This window comes from Lynx rufus, unplaced genomic scaffold (genome assembly GCF_022079265.1).
Source record: "Lynx rufus isolate CCGP_SWC_20201006 ecotype Redwood Valley unplaced genomic scaffold, mLynRuf1.p SCAF_1, whole genome shotgun sequence".
Taxonomy (NCBI): Eukaryota; Metazoa; Chordata; class Mammalia; order Carnivora; family Felidae; genus Lynx; species Lynx rufus.
Genome location: NW_025814823.1, coordinates 239,443,718 through 239,466,374, shown reverse-complemented (window position 1 = coordinate 239,466,374; position 22,657 = coordinate 239,443,718). Strand labels below are relative to the sequence as shown.

General features: G+C 48.0%; 1 protein-coding gene across 1 annotated transcript in view; it reads left to right on the top strand.

Annotated features, from left to right (window-relative positions):
• CEP72 (centrosomal protein 72) overlaps window positions 1–22,657 on the top strand; it is a 39,115-nt gene that overhangs the window by 3,106 nt on the left and 13,352 nt on the right. The window contains exons 2-9 of the mRNA XM_047094477.1: window positions 2,319–2,446; window positions 3,356–3,548; window positions 5,259–5,367; window positions 13,041–13,219; window positions 14,536–14,718; window positions 17,172–17,473; window positions 19,587–19,716; window positions 20,802–20,998. Coding sequence (XP_046950433.1) covers window positions 2,319–2,446; window positions 3,356–3,548; window positions 5,259–5,367; window positions 13,041–13,219; window positions 14,536–14,718; window positions 17,172–17,473; window positions 19,587–19,716; window positions 20,802–20,998 — 1,421 coding nt within the window. The remainder of the gene's footprint in view (window positions 1–2,318; window positions 2,447–3,355; window positions 3,549–5,258; window positions 5,368–13,040; window positions 13,220–14,535; window positions 14,719–17,171; window positions 17,474–19,586; window positions 19,717–20,801; window positions 20,999–22,657) is intronic.

Sequence of the window (22,657 nt, the reverse complement as noted above, 5' to 3'; positions counted from 1 at the left end):
AATGCCTTTTCTTTCTGGCTGTTTTCAAGATGCTTTCATTGTTTTAATTTTTTTTTTTAATGTTTATTTATTTTTGAGAGAGACTGAGCGTGAGCAGGGGAGGGGCAGAGAGAGAGGGAGACACAGCTGTCAGCACAGAGCCTGATGTGGGGCTTGAATTCACAAACCACGAGATCATGACCTGAGCTGAAGTTGGACACTTAACCAACTGAGCCACTCAGATGCCCCTCTTCCACTGTTTTTAGATTGTAGAAGTTTATTTCTGATGTATCTGGGCATGGCTTTTTTTTTTTTTTTTTTTTGTCTTTATTCTGTTTGGGGTTTTCTCAGCTTCTTGAATATATAGCTTTATGTCTTTTGCCAAATTTGGTAAGTTTTCAGCCATTATTTCTGTAATTGCTAAACATTTTTCTTCTTAGTCATACTATCATTCTCTTCTTGGAACTCTAATTGGGACTGCATGGGGACTCATGACAGGAATGTTAGGTTTCTTTTTCCATGGGCCCCTGAGGCTCTGTTCATTCATTCTTTCTTTCTCTTCTTTTTTAAGTCTCTTTTCTCTCTGCTGGTCAGATAGGACAATTTTGACCAGTCTATCTTTGCGTTCACTCTTTGAATTTTTTCTTCTGTTATCTCCATGCTGTTACGGAGCTGCTTCTGTGTGGTACTTTTGTTTTGGTTTATTGTATTTCATGTTTCTGAAATTCCTATTTTTTTCTTCTTTATATCTTATGAGGTTTTTTTGCCAAGACTTCCTATCTTATCGTTTGTTTCAAGAGTGTTCATAATTGTTCATTAAAGTATTGCTTTAAAATTCTTGTTAAATAATTCTGTCCTGTCAGTGTTGGTGTTGATTGTTTTTCTATTTAAATTGAGATTTTTTTCAGGTTTTGGTCATTTTTTTCTTGTGTCATGGACATTTTGGGTATTGAGAGACTTGTTTCTTATTTGAATCTTGTTACACATTATTGGCACTGAGCGGACGCTGCCTTGTTCCTAAGGTAGTGGCCAGGCTCCTGTCACACACGCAGCCTCTGTAGATGCCTGTGGGCCACCTCCTTGCAACCCAGGTGGTAATCAGCATCCTCTCACTCTGTCCCAGGGCTGGCCACTGTGCAAGGCCAGGTGTGTGGTGTGTTTTTTTTGTTTTTTTTTTTTTTTTTTGCTGGCTCTTGAGCTAGAGTGGGGCTGATTTCAGGAGTCCTTCCTCCACCGCTGCCCCTTCCTGGTCCTTCTACCATGGGCAGCAGGCTTATCCTTACTTTTCAGTCAGTGTCCATGGTGTCTGTGTGTCACCAGCTTCTTTGGCACTCATATTGGGACATATGGGAGACAAAAAGGACCCCAAACCAGCACAGGGCCCTCACTGCTGGACTGTTTTCTTGAGGTCCCTAAACAGTTGGCCTTCTGTTCCCCACCCTCCAGATTTGTCTGGTGCTTGTTTCATATATTGTTTTCCAGGCACTTAGGTGTAGTACCTGAGTAGGAGTAGGGTGAAATGGGTCTACTCTGTCTTGTCTGGAAATGGAAGCCCACAAATCAATTTTAAATTTAATTAAGATGTGTTTTAAAACATAATTCTTCCTGGGAAAGTACTGGTGTGCTCAGACCCAAACTGTCTTTTTGATCACAGAAACTTATTTTTGTAGCAACGTTCATTTAATGGCATGCAGAGGCATATGGTGCATAGAGCACACACTGTGCCCTTGCATGTAACTGGCAGGGAGTTGTCACGTTAGCTCACCATTGGTTTTCGAATTGTGATCCCTGCATGGGGGCTCCACAGGTGACAGAGTGAAGCAGCCACGAGTCGAAGTGGGGGCCCAGTTAGGAAGATATTCCTGGTGGGAGAGTGTCTGAGGGGAGAAGCAGGGGTGTGGGGAGCAGGGCATGCGTGGGCATGGAGGCATTTTGGAGATAAACGTGAGCTGGAAGCTTGCATGCATTTCTCCTGTAGTATCAGTACTCAGACTTGGAGTTACATTGTTCTTGTGACTTTTCAGATTCTGAGGTTGCTGTAGCTCATTCTTTTTTTTTTTTAATGTTTTTTTTTTTTTTAATGTTTATTTATTTTTGAGAGAGAGAGAGACAGACAGACAGACAGACACAGAATCTGAAGCAGGCTCCAGGCTCTGGCCTGTCAGCACGGAGCCTGACGCGGGGCTCGAACTCACGGACCGTGAGATCATGACCTGAGCTGAAGTCGGCCGCTTAACCGGCTGAGCCACCCAGACGCCCCTGCTGTAGCTCATTCTTATTACAGTAATATATTTTCACTGAAAAGGAAGGTGAAAATCTCATGATTTTTCTATTCTTAGCTGAACTCCGGTCATTATCTATTCCTGGAACTTACCAAGAAAAGATTACTCACCTAGGAAATTCTTTGATGAACTTAACTGGCCTAAAATCTTTAGACCTCTCACGCAACTCCTTGGTGAGTCTAGAGGTAAGTTTTAGGTTTTTTTCTTGAAAGAAATGTTATTGCTTTCAGTAGCAGTGGAAAGTACATTTATAGTAACAATGCAGTATGTTTTATAACTTTGCTTATAATGTATGTAGACTGTACACTTAACAACGGTTGCAATATTGCGTTCTTTTTCTTGTGTTCGTTATGAGCTGTAGATTTCATACACATCTCATTACACCTTTAAACTACTTTGACAACTGAAACTCATATCTCCGATGAAGACAGCTGTATCTTTAAAGGCAATAAAATAAGGCCCGAAAGACTAGTGTTTGTGGGCTGGTCACTGTCCATCCCTGTCTCAGCTGTGTTTTTTTCCATCCACATTCTGCACTTCACATCTGGCCTCAGACCCTTAAGTGGCAGTGCCGTGTGTGCAGGGCATCCTGGGAAGCCCTTGGTCCTGGTGAGGGAGTGAGAAATCACCCAGGTGGTGGCAGGGGGGGGATTGTGTAAACACTGCCCACGACTTCCTGGAGAGGAGGCTTGTGCCTCACGTTATAGAGAGCGCTTGGAGCCTGGTCGGCGTCACCTGGGAGTTTCAGTCCAGGGCACACCCAGGGCCGGCCCCTTGTTCATCCTCCCCGGGCTGTTTTCTAATCTGTAGAATTGGAGCAGTAACAGTTCTTAGTGTGTGGGGTTGTGTGCGGATTGAATGAAGTTGTGAGAACTCCGCAGATACGGGCTGTCCTCCGCGGTCTGCGCTGCTGCAGACGTGGCATCCCGAACCTGCACGGCACGGAGCGCCTTCCGTCTTTGTGCTCCTCCTGGCAGTGGCATGTGGTCGCTCGCGGGTGCCTCTGTTAGGTTGGTGTTGGTTCGTATTGATGGCCCGTCTCGCTGTTTATTTTTCAAAGCATAAACTAATGCTGCATTCTGCCCCGTTGGCAGGGCATTCAGTACCTGACTGCGCTGGAAAGCCTCAGTCTCTACTACAACTGCATCTCCTCGTTAGCCGAAGTGCTTCAGCTCCACGCCTTGACGGAGCTTACAGACGTGGACTTCCGGCTGAACCCTGTGGTGAAGAACGAGTCTGATTACCGCCTTTTTGTCGTGCACATGCTCCCGAAGCTCAGGCAGCTGGGTAGGCGCCACAGCTGTGCTCACACCCTTGCTCATGGGAGCCCTAATAGGTGTTCTGTGCTCTCAGAAGTTGACTTTCTACTCCCCTGGTGGAGTCCCTGTGTCTCCCAGCGTGAGTCTTGTGGGAGCGCTGCCTGGGGGGATGGCCAGGAACTCTGGCCACAGACACCTGCCGGGGGGGGGGGGGGGGGGCATGAGCAGAGGTGTGGGCCAGGCTGCTCTGTCCCTTTCTGGCCCTTCACTTTCTAGGTGATTGGCTTGGACGTGTTCTCTGAACATCCGGTGCCATTTCTGTGCGTCACTCCCTGGGCTTCATCTCAGGCTCAGCCAGGCGGTTGGATTTTACCTTGTTTCACATCTGCCTAGAAAGTTGTAGGAAGAGAGGTTCATGTGCCCTCCTCTCCCCCAGGTGATAGCGATGGGAGAGTGTGAGGTCCTGTTGGCAGGTGTAGCTACCCACTGGCTTAGTAGCCCATGTCCCTAAAAGAAACAGATCTTTGTGTCAGGCTTGCACGCAGAGCTCCCAGGGTGCCCAGTGGCCATACCAGCTGGGAGGTTCATGCTTGGGGAAGCCATCCATAGCGGCACCTTCCCACCCACCTGCCCGGCTACCAGGAGTTGTCTTTGCCATGAGCGTTCTCGCCGGTGGCACTGCTGATGCTCCCCGTGTTGCACCTCCAGTCAGAGATCTGGAGTGTGAGCACCAGGGCACGCGGAGCACGAAGAAGGAGAAGGAGCCTTGTATGCTCAATCCTCCTCCTCCATGAAGGGAGCTAAGTGCTGGGTGTTGGGGGTGTGGGAATGTCTGCTTGAAGGGCAGTATTGTTCTGTGTCCCCAGTGATGACAGTGCATCCTCAATCCTGAGGGCCAGTGCACTGCTTGGTGAGGCTGAGGGGCGGTTGGGGTGTGCCTCCATTAAATGCTCTTTGGGAGGCAGCTTTGGAATTTAACCATTTGTGACGTTAGTTCTGTGGTAGGATGTGTGAAAAGTTGCACAGCATTGACTTTTAGTATTGGGAACCATCTGACTCTCAGGTTTTCTGGGGGAAGACCCAGCAGTAACAAGTGAGCAGAGGCCTTCTGGGGCTCAGGGCTCATGTGTGGGGACAGTTGAAACTCCGGATCTGAGGATGCACACCCTAGGCCCAGACACACAGCCACCACATTCACTCTTCAGCATGTTCAGGATTCTCATCCACGGAGACATCTCAGGTGTGCTCAGTGTGGTTCCAGAACCTCATCCAGCACTGAGAACATGCATAGAAAGGAGGTAGACGTGCCGAGAAAGACGTGCCTGTATGTCAACTTGCATGTGTATTTCTTTTCCCACGGGCAGCAGCCGGCCTCCACAGTAGTGTCTGAGGAGTAGCTTTGCGGGAGGAGGCCGACCCTCTTGGAATCGGTATTTGTCATCTGGGAAACCAAGTGTGCCACCAGAGCCCAGCATTCCTTTACTGGGTCTACCCAGTACTTAACAGGGGATGCTTGTGGCAGGACTGGCCCCAGGGGATGGAAGGTCCCTGAGCCAGGGGTGGCAGTGCTGGTCCCGTGCAGTGTGCTGCAGGGTGGGTGACGGGGGCACCTTCATTCCCAAGGGAAGGGTCATGTGCTTCAAGGCTGCTAGGAGGTGCCCCTGTGGGGCTGGGTCGTTGGGGGCCTGTCACCTGCTTCTTGGTGGTGTTTGCTAGTTCTCTGGCATCTTCTCCCTAGATGATCGTCCCGTGAGAGAGAGCGAGCGGAAAGCATCCCAGTTGCATTTTGCATTGGAGGAACCACTGGACTCAAAGCAGAGCTTCCCAGCTGTTTTAAGAGTTGGAAGGTATGAACAGAAGTGGTATTTGAACATTGAGAGAAGCTGTTCAGACTTGCCTGTTGATAGAATGTTTATCTAAAAGATAGGAGCTTCTTTGTGTGCTGATTGCCACTTCAAGGGCAGACGTGCAAAGGAGGAAAGAAGAAATGCTCAGGTACCAACGGGGGCTCAAGGAAATGGTGGTGGGACGGGGGCTTTCTCCCCCTGTTGTCCATGTTTTCCATATTTATTTTATAATATTAAAATGTTTATTAAAGTAGTAACATGTAGGGGCACCTGGGTGGCTCAGTCGGTTGAGCATCCAACTTCGGCTTGGGTCATGATCTCACGGTTTGTGGGTTCGAGCCCCATGTCGGGCTCTGTGCTGACAGCTCAGAGCCTGGAGCCTGCTTTGGATTCTGTTTCTCCCTCTGTCTCTTTCTCTGCCTGTTCCCCACTTGTGCTCTGTCTCTCCCTCAAAAATAAATTAAAAAATGTAAAAAATAAACAAATAAATAAATAATTAAAAAAAAAAAAGTAGTAACATGTAAAGTCAAGTAGCGATAGGAAGTCACAGCATCTTGTCTCCTCCTTGGCCTGTCCCTCAGAGGCAGCCACTGCTTACTTTCGTGGTTGTTTCCTGCTTGAGTTACTTTCTCATCTCCAGACAGTACAAACACGCCACCTTTTATGCGTGTGAGCACTTTAAGCAGTAGCTGACTGCTGACTGTCACAGCCCCTTCCTCCCCAGCCCCAGTGCTCACAGCCTGTGGAGTACGATCCTTCCCATGTTCTCTGTGGTCAGTGCTGGCGGTGCCGTATGTAGTTGTGCCGTGGGAGTGGGATCCTATGCCTGCCCGTGCCCCACATCTGTGCCACCTCCCCGCGTCTGCATTGCTGTGTTTAATGTACACTGTGATGGTTTGTAGTATTTAAATGTGTCCTGAGACCATAAAATGTCTTCGTGGTTTGTGGGTTGATTTTTTAAAAAAATTTTTTTTAATGTCTCTTTATTTTTGAGAGAGAGACAGAGTGTAAGCAGGGGAGGAGCAGAGAGAAAGGGAGACACAGAATCCAAAGCAGGCTCCAGGCTCTGAGCTATCAGCACAGAGCCCGACGTGGGGCTTGAACCTACAGACCATGAGATCGTGACCTGAGCTGAAGTCAGACTCCCGACTGAGCCACCCAGGCACCCCTGTGGGTTGATTTTAAAGGGCAAAAATCAATACACTATGTTTACATTGCTTATAATGTGCTAGAAATTACATGATCTTGTACACCATTTTGTTTTGTCTGAAGCTTTTAATGGTTTTCTTTTTCTTGCATTATACGCTTTAGCTCACCCCTAAATTCCTGTAATGTAGGGGTTACCAATTCTTTTTTGAAAAGGGCCGGAGAGTGAATATTTTTGGTTCTGTGGACCGACCATATGATCTCTTCCTCAACTTTTGAACTCTGCCTTTGTAGCATGAAAGCAGCTATAGGCAATATTTAAATGGATGACTGTGTTCCAGTAAAACTTTATTTACAAAAATAGGCAATGGGTTAGATTTGACCTTGTGGGCCATATTTTGCCAGTTTCTGTTCTGATTTCTCAAGATCAATTCCAAATCCTTGGGGTCTCCTGTTCCCTCAGATACCTACACTGTTGCCATCTTCTCCTCACTTCCCCATTAAAACTAGATTAAATACTGTGTAGACAGCTGCTCCCAGTACCCTGTGCAGTGGTCTGGATGTTTGTGCCCCCCCCCCCATTCATGTGTTGAAATCCTAACCCCTAGATGACTGTGTTAGGAGGTAGGGCCTCTGAGAGGTGGTTAAGTCATAAAGATGGAGACTCATGAATGGGTCTGGTGGCTGTTACAAAAAGAGTTTCCTAGCCCCTTTGTCCATGTGAGATTAGGAGTCCGGTAGTGTCAGACCTCTAACTTTGTTCTCCTTCAGTATTTTGTTCGTTTTCCTGGGTCTCTTGCTTTTCCGTGTAAACTATCGGTTTGTTGAGATTTTGACTGGGATTGCAGTGAATCTGTAGATTGAGCTGGGGAGAGCTGACACCTTGACAATATTGAGTCTTCCTCTCTGTGAGCATAGAATGTCCATTCATTTAGTTCTTTGATTTCATTTATCAGAGGTTTGTAGCTTTCCTCAAACAGATCTTGTACATGTTTTGTTAGATTATATTTGATATGTCATTTTTTTGATGCTATTGTAAATGGCACTGCCTTTTTTTCATTTCAAATTCCAGTTGTTCATTACTGGTATGTAGTAAGTGGTTGACTTTTGTATATTAACCTTATGCATTAGTTTCCTAGAGCTGATGTAAAAGTACCACAAACGGGGTGGCTTAAAATAACAGAAATTTGTTGTCTCACAGTTGTTAAGGGTAGAAGTCTGAAATCAAGGTGTTGGTGACTTGATTCTTTGTGGAGGCTGTAAGGGAGAATCTATCCCATGATTCTGGTGGTTCTTCTGGCTTCTGATGGTTTGCTGGAAATCTTTGGTGTTCCTTGTCTTGCAGATGTATCTCTCCAGTCCTCTTTATATGGCTCTTCTCCCTGTGTCTTTTCATGTAATCTCCCCTTTTGCATGTTTGTTTCTGTGTCCCAGTTTCCCCAAAAGATACCAGGCGGGTTGGATTAGGGCCCACCCCAATCTCCTATTAACTTGATTACCTCTGTAAAGACCCCATTTCCAAATAAGGTCATGTTCTGAGGTATAGGGTATTGGGACTTCATATCTTTTGGCGGCGGGGCGGGGGGCGGCAGGGAATACAATGCAACTTATAACTCCTTGTATTTTGCAGCCTTGCTATATAACCACTTGTTAGATCCAGGAGGTTTTTTCCTTTCTTGTTTTTGGTTGATTCTTTGGGATTTTCTATAGACAATCATGTATCTGTGAACAGAGACAACTTTATCTCTTCCTTCTCAATCTGTATATATTTTATTTCCTTTTCTTATTGCATTAGTGGGACTTCCAATATGATGTTTAAAAGAAGGAATGAGAGGGGACACCTTTCCTTGTCCTGATCTTAGCAAAGAAGCATCTAGTTTCTCACCATTGAGGGGGATGTTAGCTGCAGGTTTTTGTAGATGTTCTTTATCCAGTTGAGGAGTTCCCCTCTATTTGTAGTTTGCTCATCATTTTCATCAGGAATGGATGTGGGTTTTGTCAAATGCTTTTTCTGTATCTATTGATATGAGCATATGAGTTTTCTTTTTTAGTCTGTTGATGTGATGATTGCATTAATTTTCAAATGTTGACCTAGCCTTGCATATCTGGAATAAATCCCACTTGGTTGTGGTGAGTTAATTTTTTTTATACATTGTTGGATACAGTTTGCTAATATTTTGTCGAGGATTTTTGCATCTGTATTCATGAGAGATATTGGTCTATAGTTTTCTTGCATATTAAAATAAGGCTGGCCACATAGAATAAGTTAGGAAGTATTCTGTCTGCATCTGTCTTCTGGAAGAGATTATAGAGAATTGCTATAGTTTTTTTTCTTTAAATGTTTGGTGGAATTCACCAGTGAACCCATCTGAACCTAGTTTCAGAGGACTATTAATTATTGATTTTGTGTTTTTAATATACATGTCCATTCAGGTTATCCATTTCTCCTTGTGTGAATTTTGTTAGATTAGTACATTTCCAGGAACTGGTCTGATTAGATTATCAAATTTGTGGGTGTAGAGTTCTTCATGGTATTCCTTTATTATCCTTTTGATGTCCATGGGATCTGTCATTGTGACCCCTCTTTCACTTCTGACATTAGTAATTTGTCTCTCTTTTTTTTTTTTTTCTTAATTAACCTGGTATTGAGGTTTTTCAATTTTATTGATCTCTTTGAAGAACTAACTTTTGGTTTTTGTTGATTTTTCTGTGTTGATTTCCTGTTTTCAGTATCACTGATTTCTGCTCTGATTTTTATTATTTCTTTTCTTCTGCTTTGTTTGGATTTAATTGGCTCTTTGTCTAATTTCCTAAGGTGGAAGTTTAGATTATTGATTTTAGATTTTACTATTTTTCTAATATATGCATTCAATGCTGTGAATTTCATTCTAAGTATTGCTTTCACTGCATCCCACAAATTTTGATAAGGTGTATTTTCATTGAATTCGAAATATTTTTAAATTTCTCTGGAGATTTCTTTTTTGACTCATGTCATACATTATTTAGGAGTTTGCTCTTTATTATGTTTTTTTAAATATTTATTTTTGAGAGAGCGAGAGAGATCAATTGCATGCAGGGGAGGGGCAGAGAGAGGGAAGACAGAGAATCCCAAGCAGGCTCCATGCTGTCCGTGCAGAGCCTGGCACAGAGCTCGAACTCATGAACTGTGAGATCATGACCTGAGCTGAAATCAAGAGTTGGACACTTAACTGACTGAGCTATCCAGGCGCCCCAGGAATTTACTCTTTAATCTCCCAAGTATTTAGGATTTTCCATTTTTCTTTCTGTTATCAATTACTGGTAGTCTGGGAGCAGATACTCTGAATTCTCCTCTTTTAAATTTGTGAAGATTTGTTTTATGGCTCACAGTGTGATTTATCTAAGTTGAACAGAAGCTTGAGAAGAATGTGTAATTCTGCTATTGTTGGATGACGTGGTCTATAGACGTCAGTATATCCAGTTGATTGATGGTACTGTTGACTTCAGCCGTGTCCTTACTGATTTTCTGCCTGCCAGGTCTGTCCATTTCTGATATAGGAGTGCTGGAGTCTCCGGCTGTGGTGGTGGACTCATCTATTTCTCCTTGTAGTTTTGTCAGTTTTTGTCTCATGTATTTTGATGCTCTGTTGTTAGGTGTATACGGGTTAAGGGCTTTAAATTCCTCTTGTAGAATTGATCCCTTATCTTTATGTAATGCCCCTTGTATCCCTGTAACTTTCCTTGCTTTGAAGTCAGCTCCATCTGAAATTAATGTGGCTGTTCCTGCATTCTCTCTAGTAGCATCAGGATGATGTATTTGTCATTGTCATTGTCCCTTTACTTTTGATCCATATATGCCTTTATATTTAAAATGGGTTTCTTGTAGACAGCATATAGTTGGATCTTGTTTTTTGATCCTTGTTGAATCTCTCTTAATTGGAACGTTTAGACCATTGATGTTTAAAGTGGTTATTGATACAGTTGGATTCATATCTACCATATTCATTCCTGTTTTCTCTGTTCCTGTTCTGCTTTGTTTCTTCCTTTTGTGCTTCTAAACAAGCATGTTACACGATTCTATTTTCTCTCCTTTGTTAGCATCTCAGTTATATTTTTGCTTTTTTAGTGGTTGCCCTAGAGTATGAAGTAGACCTTTACAGCTAGTCCAAGTCCTCTTTCAAGTAACACTGCACTGCTTCCCAGGCAGTGGAAATACCTCATACTAACAAAACATTCTTAACTACACCCTCCTGTCCCTTGTATCGGTGCCATCATTGATTTCATTGATGAATAAGCTATAACTACATGTAATACGTGGGCATCCATAATCAGATACTACATTGTTGCTGGTACTTCAGACTTTCATCTGTTAGATCAGTCCTCTTCCTTTCTTTTTTTTAATGCTTATTTATTTTTGAGAGAGAGAGAGGGAGAGAAACAGAGCGTGAGTTGGGGAGGGGCAGAGAGAAAAGGAGACACAGAATCTGAAACAGGCTTCAGGCTCTGAGCTGTCAGCACAGAGCCCAACATGGGGCTCGAACCCACGGACCATGAGATCATGACCTGAGCCAAAGTCGGATGCTCAACCGACTGAGCCACCCAGGTGCCCCAGTGCCCTTCCTTTCTATGTAGATCTGAGTTTCTGACCTGCATCATTCTTTTCTCTAAAGAACTTCTTCTAACATTTCTCACAAGGTAAGTCTACTGGCAACACATTGCAGTTTCTGTTTATCTGAGGAAGTCTTTATTTCTCCTCCACTTTTGAAGGATAATCTTGCAGGTTACCAAATTCTGGGGTGGTAGCTTTTTCTCTCAACAGTTGAAATGCTTCACTCTTTTGCTGCTTGTGTGGTGTCTGAGGAGAAGCCAGATGTAATTCCTATATTTCTTGCTCTATGCATAAAGTGTTTTTCCCTTTGCCTTATTTCAGCCTTTTTTTACTTTTTCTTTGATTTTTTTTCCAGTTTGAATACAATATTCCTTGATGTAAATTTTTGGTTGTTTACTCTGCCAGTGTTCTCTGAGCTTCCTGGATCTGTGGTTTGGTGTCTGACATTAATTTACAGAAATTTTCAGACTTTAAATATTTTCTCTGTTCCTTTTTCCTCTTCTCTTTCTGATGTTCTCACGAAGCATGTGTTACACCTTTTGTGGTTTGTCCCTCATTTCTTGAGTATTCTCTTCTGGGTTTTTTCAATCTTTTTCTTTGTTTTTCAGTTTTGGAGGATTCTTTTGAGCTATCCTTGGGCTCAGACACTCTTCCCTTGGCTGTGTCCAGACTTCTGATGAGCCCATCAGAGGCTTCTTCATTTCTCTTCTTTGATCTCTAGTATGTCTTTTTGATTCTTAGAGAATTTCCAGCTCTCTGCTTAAATTTCCCACATGTTCTTGTATATTGTCTGCTTTCTTCATTAGACCTCAGTATTATTACTTGTAGTTGTTTTAAAGCCTAGTCTGGTAATGTTAGCAATTCTGCTATATCAGTTCTAATGCTTACTCTTCTTTTTCAAGATTGTTTGGCCATTTGGCGTCCCTTGAGGTCCCAGATGCATTTTATGATGTGTTTTTTCCATTTCTGCAAAAAACGTCACTGGGATTTTGATAGGGATTGCACTGGTTCTGTAGGTTGCTTTGGGGACTAGTGACATTTTAACAATGTTAAATCTTCCAGTCCATGAAGATGGGGTGTCTTTCCACTTATTTATATCTTTAATTTTTTCCAGCAATATTCTGTAGCTTATCTAGTCCTTGACCATCTAGAGACTGAACTGTTATGGCGTTTAGAGCTCAGAGGGTCTTATAGGTGGCCCGTGGAACCTTGTGATCCATAGGTGACGTGGAGACCCCCAAGGCAGAAGTGTGTCAGGTGTCAGGTTTCTGTGGGCAGACCAGAAAAAGAACCCAAGACCCCTTCCCTCTGCAGTGAGCTGGAAAACTCTCAGAAAATAGTGAACAGTATTGACTTCTTAAAGTATGATCAGATATCACAGAGTCAGTGTTCATAGTAGGTGATTATTATCTTGAAGAGATTTCATAAGCTGCCTTGTTGGAAATGAATTCCCTTCATGTGTGTTCACCTTCGTGTGCGGGGGGGGTCACCATTGGTAGGGATGTCGTATCTAAAACACCTCATATTCAGTCAGTGTGGAGCGGTTTTCAATTAATGTAAAAATAGAAATTTCAAACACCATTCGCTTTAACTTTCTTGATCAAATGCATCACATCATGGATATGCTAGGAGGAGAACACACTAGGGGATTTCAGAACAGGAGCTTTCTGGAACTTTCATTCTTGAACAGACCTGACTGGGATGTTAGGATGGCATGGAGACATCACATGACCTTCTTTTCATCACCCAGCATCCTGGGGAAGCCCTGTGCTGACTTCTGCAATAGAGGCACCCAGAGCCATTTTCTTCAGTGCACCAGCTCCTCCCCGGAGACCTTGTGGCCCCGCTGATAGAGCACCCATCTTCCTTCACAGGGTCTGTGTGGGCTGGAGCATGATGCTGGCTTGAACGACAGCACTGAGTTTGCTTTTCCTTGCAGACCACGCCCCTCTAGGGCCACGTGCGCTGATCCCTCGGCCAAGAAATGCTTGGTAATGGACGAAGATGATGAGGCGGTCCTGAACCTCATTGCTGAGTGCGAGTGGGACTTGAGCAACCCTCCCGGGAGCACAAGCTCCAGCCAGAGGGGGCGAGAGGCCAGCCTCCCTAGTTCCCAAGGTAGGCTGCTACTCTACCACCAAGGCCCAGTGGGCCGGCCTGTTGCGGGGTTCTGGTAATTACTGGCTTCCAGACACACAGTTGTGCTTTCTAGAAAACTCACCTTTAAGTACAGAATCTTCATGAAGGCTTTGTGAACTTGTAAATACCAGTAGTTTGGATTATAGACTTGTGACAAAATATCAGTATAATTGAGCGTATAGTTCTATGGCGTGGTTGTGGAAATTGTGTCCTTCCTCAGATCGACTTCAACTACACAGGAGACCCAAAAGGTCCAAGTAGACAGGAGGGTAAAGTGTCCTGTGGCTGGTGAGACTACTGTCCATCTGTACCATGAGTGGGTGTTCCCTTAGCTTAGGAGACACTGAGTGCTCAGGCTGCCAGGTTCAGAACTTTAGACCGGACGAGGATGTTGTGAAGTCTTTATAGCATGTGAGTTTCTTCAGGGGCTTTGCTCAGGGCCTCTGTTTTCCACCAGGGCTTGTGTCCGTGCTGTGGCTCTGCTTCTTCTCCTGTTAGGAGTTTCTGAGAGCTTTTCACGAAGACGGCAATAGGTTGAGGCATCAGTTGGGGCTGAAACCCCAGGACTCACCTGCTGGTGCGAGGACATCTGCCCATTGGGTGTCCTCGCCGGCTCCGTGTTGTCAGTCTTGTCAGTTCCGGCTCCTCAGGCAGCGCAGTGGTGTTCCTTATGGTTCTAACACGTGCTTTCCTGAGGACTCTGATGGGCAGGTTTTCAGGGCCACTTGTCTGCTGAGACACTTCTGTTCAAGCCTCTTCCCCTCCCATTTTTCGCTTCTTAGTGCCAGGTCATAAGAGCTCGTTCTCTGTGGCTTTTTTCGTACAAGCCCTTTCTCAGATGCAGGCACCGCAGACCTCTCCTGTTCTGTGGCTTGCCGTTTCTTTGCCTAACGTGCTTGGAAGAGCAGAAGTTCTCAGTGGAGTCTGCCTGTCCATTCTGTTTTTTATATGGTTTGTGCTTTTTGGTGTCCCGTAAAGAAATCTTTGTCCACCCCGTGCTTGTGAAGAAACCGTCTTCTCACTACCATGGCACATCTGTTAACTCAGCTGACTCGAGTCTCTTTCTAGATTCTGTGTGGTGTTCTGTTGGTTGTCGAGTCTTTGTACCGGTACCAGCTGTGCAGTAAGTGCTGAGGTCAGGCGTCTGCGGCACCTGCTGCTGTCACTGCGGGGTTGGCTGCTCAGTCACCTTTTTCTTATTTAATTGTGTACTCTGTAGCTATCATACACTGTCATAAGGTTAAAATGTCATTTCTGATGAAATAAAACTTCTAAAATGTTCTTTAATAAAATAGAATCCAGGCACCTGTTGAGTCCCCAGTCAGTACAGTACCAGTGTGGGGATTCCATAAAGAAAGGCCACGAGAAGAGGAGAAGCAGCTCTCGAGGGGATGGCTCAGAAGAGAGGCCTCAGAACCAGTACTGTGGGGAGCTCCCACCGCAGTGTGGGCTGCACACACACTTTGCCCCACACCCAGGTAAGCAGTGTCATGCGCCCTCTGTCAGCTCCTTGGCAGTGCCTGTTTTCACCGTGTGCTGTCCCTGTGAAATCTCTCCTCCTGTCTTCGATATATTTGTGTGTTTGTGGAGCTCTCTGAGATGTCTTAGGAAAGAATCTCCCACACTGAAACGTGTAGTGGATCCGTGTTGTAGAGTCTAGTCGCTAAGTACCTGGCCCTTCTGTCTATACACACATACACATCTTCTGAATACGGGGGTCCAGGTTACGACTGTAGCTACATTTTAAAAATTACAATGAGGGGCACCTGGGCGACTCAGTCAGTTAAGCATCCACCTCTTGATTTCGGCTCAGGTCACTATCCCAGGGTCATGGGATCAAGCCCCGCATCTGGCTCTGCACTGAGCATGGAGCCTACTTGGGATTCTCTCCCTCTCTCCCCCTCTGCCCTGCTTGCACTCTCGCTCTCTCAAAAAAAAAGAAGAAAATAAGTAAATTGGGAGTGTTGTATGCATGTGTGTGGCAAAGTTGTCAGAAAACCTCCCAATATGAGCAAACCAGGCACATTCCTGAGGCTTGTTTGTGGGGCCTTTCGAAGCCAGCAGGTCGTGCCGGTGACGTGCCTGGCTTGCCTGCGGCCGCTGCCTAACGAAACATGGCAGACCGGCTGCTTTTACCCCTGAGGCCTCACGGCGGTGCCGTGGGGTGTGTGGGGCACGGGACGCCACGTTGTCAGCGCTCCTTATTTTACCTCTATTCACAAAGACCATGTGCTTGATGTTCAGGCCTCTCTTGATGTGTAGTCCCTGTGAACTTTCACAGAGTGATCACAGAAAAGCTGCCATGACAGAACAATGAAGGTTCATGTCTGCTTTGTCCAGATGCCCCCAGAGTTTGCATTTACCACATTTGTTCGGTTGTGCCCCTCCCCTCCCCACCATGTATGTGTGTATGGTATGTATGTGTGTGCATCTTTGTGCGGGCACACGTGCTTATGTACGTATGTAACGTAGGGACGTATACGCATATGTATGTGTGCACATAGGCTGTCGTCGGCCTTTCTGGAACCTTCTCGGGGAAGGGTATCCTGTCACTCTTAACCACTCTAGTGTGGTTTCCTAAGCGCAACGACACTCTCCTGGATAACGAGCATTAACTCTGCAGAATGGGACATGAACCTTACCACAGACCTGCCACTTAACCCATAGACTCTGTTCATGTTTCACTAAATGTTCCATTGATGTTTTGTTTTTTTTCCGGTCCAGGATTTTGTCCAGGTGCACAGAGCATATCTAATTGTCACATCTCCTCAGACTCCTATGACCCAGAACAGTTTCTCAGTCTTTCCATCTTCTGTATCCTTGAGGCACTCAGACTTGACTTTACCCCCACTGTGACTTGCTCTGCTGATCCCTGGTGGCCAGACTCCACCGTGCGTTTTGGGAGAGTGGGCTCATGCAGAGGCGGTGGGCTGAAGGGGAGAAGGAAGAGCACAGGTCACAGGTTGAGGTGAGGTGGCACGGCAGCACTTGGGCTGTGTCTGTCCCCGGGGCAGGGGTGGGGGGAGGTGGTGTGAGTGGCTGCTGTGTGCGTGGGTTGTAGAGGGTGCACGGGAGGGTCTGCCCCAGAGGGTATGGCAGACCAGTCCCAGCAAGAGGCAGCGGTCAGGCAGACTTGGGGAGGTTCAGCGATGGACGTGTTGCTCAGGGAGCAGAGCGCTGGTGACCTCTGACCCAGCAGCTGGATGACTGTTGTCTCCTCAGGTCGTGAGCACTTGAGGCACAGGTTCGCTAGGGAAGTCCTTGGCTTGGTGAGCCCGAGGAGCCTTGGAGCTGTCGATGCCACGCGAGAACGCAGCAGCAAGAGCCCAGAGGAGAGGCCTGGGCTGGAGGGTGGCCTGGTGAGACGGGTGTGGCCGTGGGGCCTGAGGAGCCAGGCTGGCGTGCAGAGTCCAGAGTCCAGGCAGAGCTCGGTGCTGTGGTGCCTCGAGACAGCAGCAGGGAGGGGATGCAGGGAGAGCCTGCCCACGGAGCAAGGCCCTGTCTGCAGCGCACGGGGGCCTGAGGGGCCAGGGAGAGCCTTCGTCTCCTCCCGGTGCCGGGCAGTGCTTGGTGAAAGCCCGCTTCAGGGACGTGGCCCAGTGGCCGTCCCAGTGGCAGGGAGGGCCTCAGGGACTGACATGTTAACAAAGTCTGCTACAGGGGAAAATCCTTCAGTCCTCTGTAATTCCCAGATTCTAAGTTTTTACTCACTTCTTTTTCTCATACGTGATTTTGTCAGGAACATAGTAGTTGGTTGATTGATTTGTTAAAGTTATTAGCTCAGTTTTATCACTTTTGGGTGGATTTTCCATATTTGTGCGTGTGCACATACACACATATGCGTGCACACACACCTTTTTAAATTACGGTACTGGTCACTGAGGCCAGAGAACCTGGTCTGCTGAGGGCTCTCTTCCGCTCTCCTTTACAGATTCCACAGACATTGAGGAGACTACCCTTTCTCAGAAGTCAAGTTTGTCAGCCCAAAAGGTATTGAATCCATTGCCTGCTCCTGAAAAGTACAGGAAGCGAAGAATGCCTGGTGGGAGATCTCAGGCACCTGCAGACCAGGAGTGTCTGCACTGCCCGGAGAGGCCCAGTGTGCCCTCGAGCCCTGAGGAGAGTCTGAGCAGGCAGAGTGGCTCGGAGGGCAGGAGTGAAAGGACCTTTCCTCACTCAGCGGTGTCGGAGCCCGAAGAGGAGAGGCCCCCCAGCGTGAGTGGCACCGGAGAGGTGAGCGGGAGAGGTGAGCAGGACCGGATGGAGAGGTGGGGGCTGCCAGGCCTGTGTGCCCCCTCTCCCTTCCCTGTGCTCACTGGCTCCCAGCTGGAGAAACTTCTACACGTGCTTCTCCCCGGCGTTTGCTACCTTTTGATCTGGTGGAAATACGCTCCCAGGCTTCCCACCACTTTCTGCCACGCTCCGTGCTTGGAGGCTGGAATGTGGGCACAGTTGAGGGGCAGTTGTGCTCTGCTTTTTGGCAAGGGTGCTTGTCTTAGAGGCGGAACCCATCATCTTGGCCAGGGAGCCACCAATGGCCCTGTTGTGAGGGTGTCCTGGACGTGCATCCTGTGGTTTTCCAAAGGACTTGGCCCTGGGCAGGGACTGAGGGTTCTGCCACCCTGCAAATGACCCAGAGCCACATGGGTGATGCCTCTGTTGCCTTTGTCACTGGCTTTGTTGGAGATAGAGGCACAAAGTTGTGGGAACTGGGGCAGACGTTGGGCGGGCACGGGCTGTGGCAAGGGGGTCTGCCCTGTTGCTGGTCTGCCAGACAAACCCAGACAGTCGGGAGAGTGGGACAGCGTCACAGCGGAGGGGGTCTGGGGCCAGGGGAGAGAGAGGGTGCAGCAGAGTGAGGGACAAGATGCTGCTTGGTTAGGGAAATGATCTGGCTTCCTGTGGTCGGTCCTGAGTGGCAAAGAGGGAAAAAAAATTAGGGGAGCTGTCACTTAACTGATCAAATTCTGGCTGCTGGGCTGACCGTTACAGGGGTCACAGTTTGGCCTCCTGGCTGGTTGCCATACATGAGGGGCTGGCTTCTGGGCCGGTCGCTGCAGGTCTTGGGTCAGAGGGTCACTCTCACACAGGATGCGGCCACTGTTTGTTTATATGGCCAGTCTCTCACTGTCTGGACTGAGAGAAGGAAGAGAAATGAGGATTTGCTTGAGTGGGGAACAGGCCCGGGCCTTTCCTGCCCCCTGGAGGCCTGGCCTCGCTCACCAAGGATGGACAGCGCCAGGTGCGAAGCTTCACCCAGAGAGCTCATGCACTCACCGAGGGGCTGGGACCTCACGGTGATCGGCCTCTCGCAGAGGACACTGCCCTGTGCTCCTCAGGTAGGAGACAGAAGCCTGAGTGAGTGCACTGGGGACATGGGCTCTGTCACCTGTGCCTGAGGACAGGTGTCCAGATAGTTTGATGGAGGATGGAAGTGTTGGTGCCAGACACTCACCAGGGCTATATGCTCTTACCCTTAGCTTTTTGGGGTGAGCAGCCAGGCCTTGGCATTTTCACGCTGCCCCTCCCCCAGTGTGACCTTGGTCAGTGCGGTTCTCGCTCACCAGGCCCTGTCCCTGGTGGACCTGGGGTGGGCGGTGGTGGCAGGACCTGAGCCCAGCCCATGTCCCGGCTCTTCCTGAACACCTGAGACCAGCCCGTGTCTTGGCTCTGGCCGTCAGCCCAGAGACAGATGCAGGCTTCTATTCCCTCCCTCCCCAAACCCCCAGACGCTTGGAAAGTGGGCAGGAGGGCAGAACCATCTCCCTTTCTTTGGTAATTCTTTAAAATTGGTGACGTAATTTCTAAAGAGGAAAGGAGAGCTGTTGATGTGGTTGCTGACACGGCACTGATGTGGCCAGGCCCTGGGTGGAGTCTTGGTGGTTTTGCCTGGCCGTCTTCTGCCCACATCGTCCTGGCCTGACCTCCGTCTGGTCTGGCGTGTGGCCTCATACATTTGGGGGACCGTTCAGGCCGAGACTGACTCTAAAGGGTCTGCAGCCTCCAGGAGTCCCTGTGCACTGGTTCAGGAGGGCCCAGGACAGGCCATTGTGGGACTGGGGTTCCCACAGCCTTAGAGCTTAAATTATGATGTGGGTCTCATGACTGACATACTTGGTGTGACACCTGCTAGCGCGTCCTTTAGCTGTTCCTCCCGGTATGAGGATGCCACACGTCCGGGGGGCAGGAAAGGGATCCCCATGTGCCACCCCTGTAGCGTTGTGATGTTTGGACACCTCTGCAGGACAGGGGCATCAGCGTGAGGCATGCTGGCGTCAGAGGCTTTGCTTCACACAGTAACCGCTGATTTTGGCATCTCAGCATCAAGGCTTTGTCTCCGTGGCAGGTGTCTCCTGCCAAACTGTACTCAGCTCCGCCACCCGGCCTGGAAGTGGTGCTCCTGGAGGCGCTCCTCGACCTGGTGGACAGGTACTGGGGCGGCTGCAAGTCCCTGCACGGCAACGAGGTGTTCCGCGGTGAGTCGGGAGGACGGTCCGCTCAGACCCGTACTTGGGCCGCCCTCCAGGCGGCATTCTGTTTGCAGGTGCTATTTGCCTGCCGGGTTCTGAGCCCTGCACCTTGCTGGGCCCTCCCCATTGGCCGTCACCGTCCCTGCCGCACTGCATGGAGCATCCTGACGCCCTCTTGAAGCGGCTCGGGACTTCCATGAGGTGTGAGGCACGAGGGGTGTCATGCAGGACTGTGGCTGTTGGTTTTCCTACTGGTACTCTGCATCGTCACCTGGTTCTGTTGGAGGTGCTGTTCACATGTTGGGTTCTCGTTGCTCTGGTTTATGTGTGAAGGTTTGGAGAGATCACAAAGCTGTGCCGTCTCCTTCCGGCCCTCCGAACGTGTGCTCTTTTGTGCAGGGCCCTGGATTTGCTGAGCTTTCACTGAGGATGAGGCCCAGGAGGGTGGTCACTTCCCAGGGAGGACTTGGCTTTGCTTCCGCTTGTGCCTGGGTGCAGGAGCACACGGGGCGCCCTTCATCCAGAGAGTGAGACGCCACACCCTGGGGTGGTTACTGTGTCTTTCTCCCGCAGCCCAGTGTGCGGCCTTCAGGGTCTCAGTTGGGGCAGGAGCTCGCTCGTCCTTCCTGCAGACCCTGGACCCTGCCCGGAGCTGAGCTATGTGCTTGGTATCATGGCCCTGGAGCTTCTAGCATCAGGACTGCCCACGATGCTGGAGCCCCTGGATCCTGATCCTGGAAATCTTACCCACTTGCTCCCAGGCTAGGAGCAGGAGCAGGAGCAGGAGCAGGAGCAGGCAGTGCCATGGAAGAGAGCGCGGCAGGCCACTGGGACGTCCAGGCACACTGTGCAGTCGTGGCCTTCTCTTCAGGGGCACCTTTGCTTTAGAATAAAACTCTTCCTGTGTCCCCGCCTCCCGTCCCACCTGTGAGTGGATGGGTGTGCAGACACCTGAGGGAGGTGGTGTCGCTGGCGTCCGTGTCCTTTTGCCAGTTGAGAGTTTGTGTTACTCCAGATGTGCTGGACACGTTTTGTTTATTCTTCGTGTTTTCAACGTAACTGCCACAATATCATTTGATTTTTACTCCTAGCTCAGGCCAGACAGATTTTATCATCGATGCAAGAGTTTACAGCAGCTCAGGACATCTCAGCAGCCGTGAGTGAAGAAATTAGCTTCCTTACTCTGGAAAAGAGATCTTTGCAAAAGCTCCTTGCTGAACAGCAGCAGCAGTACAGCATGAGGATGAGTGAGGTGGCGTCGGAACTCAGCAACACGCGGAAGGAGATGGTGAGCCATGCCCTTGGCGTCGTCTCTGTTCATTCACCCCTCTTCGTGGGGTGGAGGCCTTGTTTGGGGATGCATTTCCCCTTGGCTGTTGTCAGGCCACAGGGGCAGGGGTCCCCTCCCCCGCCAGCCTCCCCACCCCCCAACTCCCTGCATGGTTCCCGAGCCCTACACAGCAGGGCTTTGTGGATGACAGCGTCCTGTCCTAGCCTCGATGTCCTAGCCCTGCCTGTCCTGCACAAGAGAGCACACATGGAGCTGGGCTTGAGGTGGAGTTTTTGTGGCCCTGGTGCTCCCTGGCTCGGGCTCCCTGACCACTGGGACCACTGGCGAGAGAGGCTCCAGTTAGCTGGGTGAGCCCGGGGTCCCTGCTGCTGTCCTGCCTGCATCAGTCAGCACAGGCCCACGACGTGCTTGCTTTTGGACCGGATGGACTTTGTCCACCAGGTGGCACCCAAGGGCAGGTAGAGCCAGTACAGCTTCCACCCCAGCGCCCGAGCCCAAGACTCCTGGCTGGGCAGGGCTGCCCCCGCCCTTCCTAACCTCACCGTGTAAGACCGTTACACACAAATGCCTATGTTAAAAAAGAAGAAAGATCTCAACAACCTAACTTTACACCTCAGGGAACTAGAAAAAGAAAAGCAAACTAAAGCCAAAGTTAGCAACAGAAAAAAAGAAAGAAATTGTAAACATCAGAGCAGAAATAAATCAAATAGAGAATTCGAAAAATAATGGGGAAAAAATACCAGAACTGAGGTGGGTTTTGGAAAAAATATCCACAATCCACAGACCATTAGCTGGATTAAGAAAATGGAAGAAGACTCAAATCACAAGTGAAAGAGGAGACATCACAGTGAATGCCTCAGAAATAAAAAGGGTCCTAAGGACTGTTACCAGTGCTTATATGTGAGCACACTGGAGAACCTGGAAGAAATGGGTAAATTCTGAGAAACATGCAGCCTGCTAAGACTATATCAAGAAGAAGTAAAGCCTGGGCGCCTGGGTGGCTCAGTCAGTTGAGTGTCTGACTTCAGCTTGGGTTGTGATCTCGCAGTTCATGAGTTTGAGCCCCACATTGGGCTCTGTGCTGACAGCTCAGAGCCTGGAGCCTGCTTCGAATTCTGTGTCACCTTCTCTCTCTGCCCCTCCCCCACTCACACTCTGTCTCTCTCACTCTCAAAAATGAATAAAATTAAAAAAAAAAAAAGCCTAAACAGACCAATAACAAATAAGGAAATTGGGCAATAATATAAAACCTCCCAATAACAACAACAACAAACAAAACCGAGACCTGATGGCTTCATAGCTTAATTTTATTGCACATTCACAGAAGAATTAATACTCCTTCTTAAACTCTTCCAGAAAATAGAAGTAAATACTTTTGTACTCACTTATGAAGCCAGCATCACCCTAATACCAAAAACACCACAAGAAAATAAAACGACAGGCTAATACCACTGATGAACATAATTTAAAAATCTGCAGTGAAATACTAGGAAGTCAAATTCAAGAAACAAATCAAAAAAAGTATACACCATAACCAAGTGGGATTTCCCCCTGGAATGCAAGGTTGGTTTAACATATGCTGATTAAAACACCGCATAAACAGATTGAAACATCAAAACCACACGGTCATCTCAACAGATGGGAAAAAGCATTTGA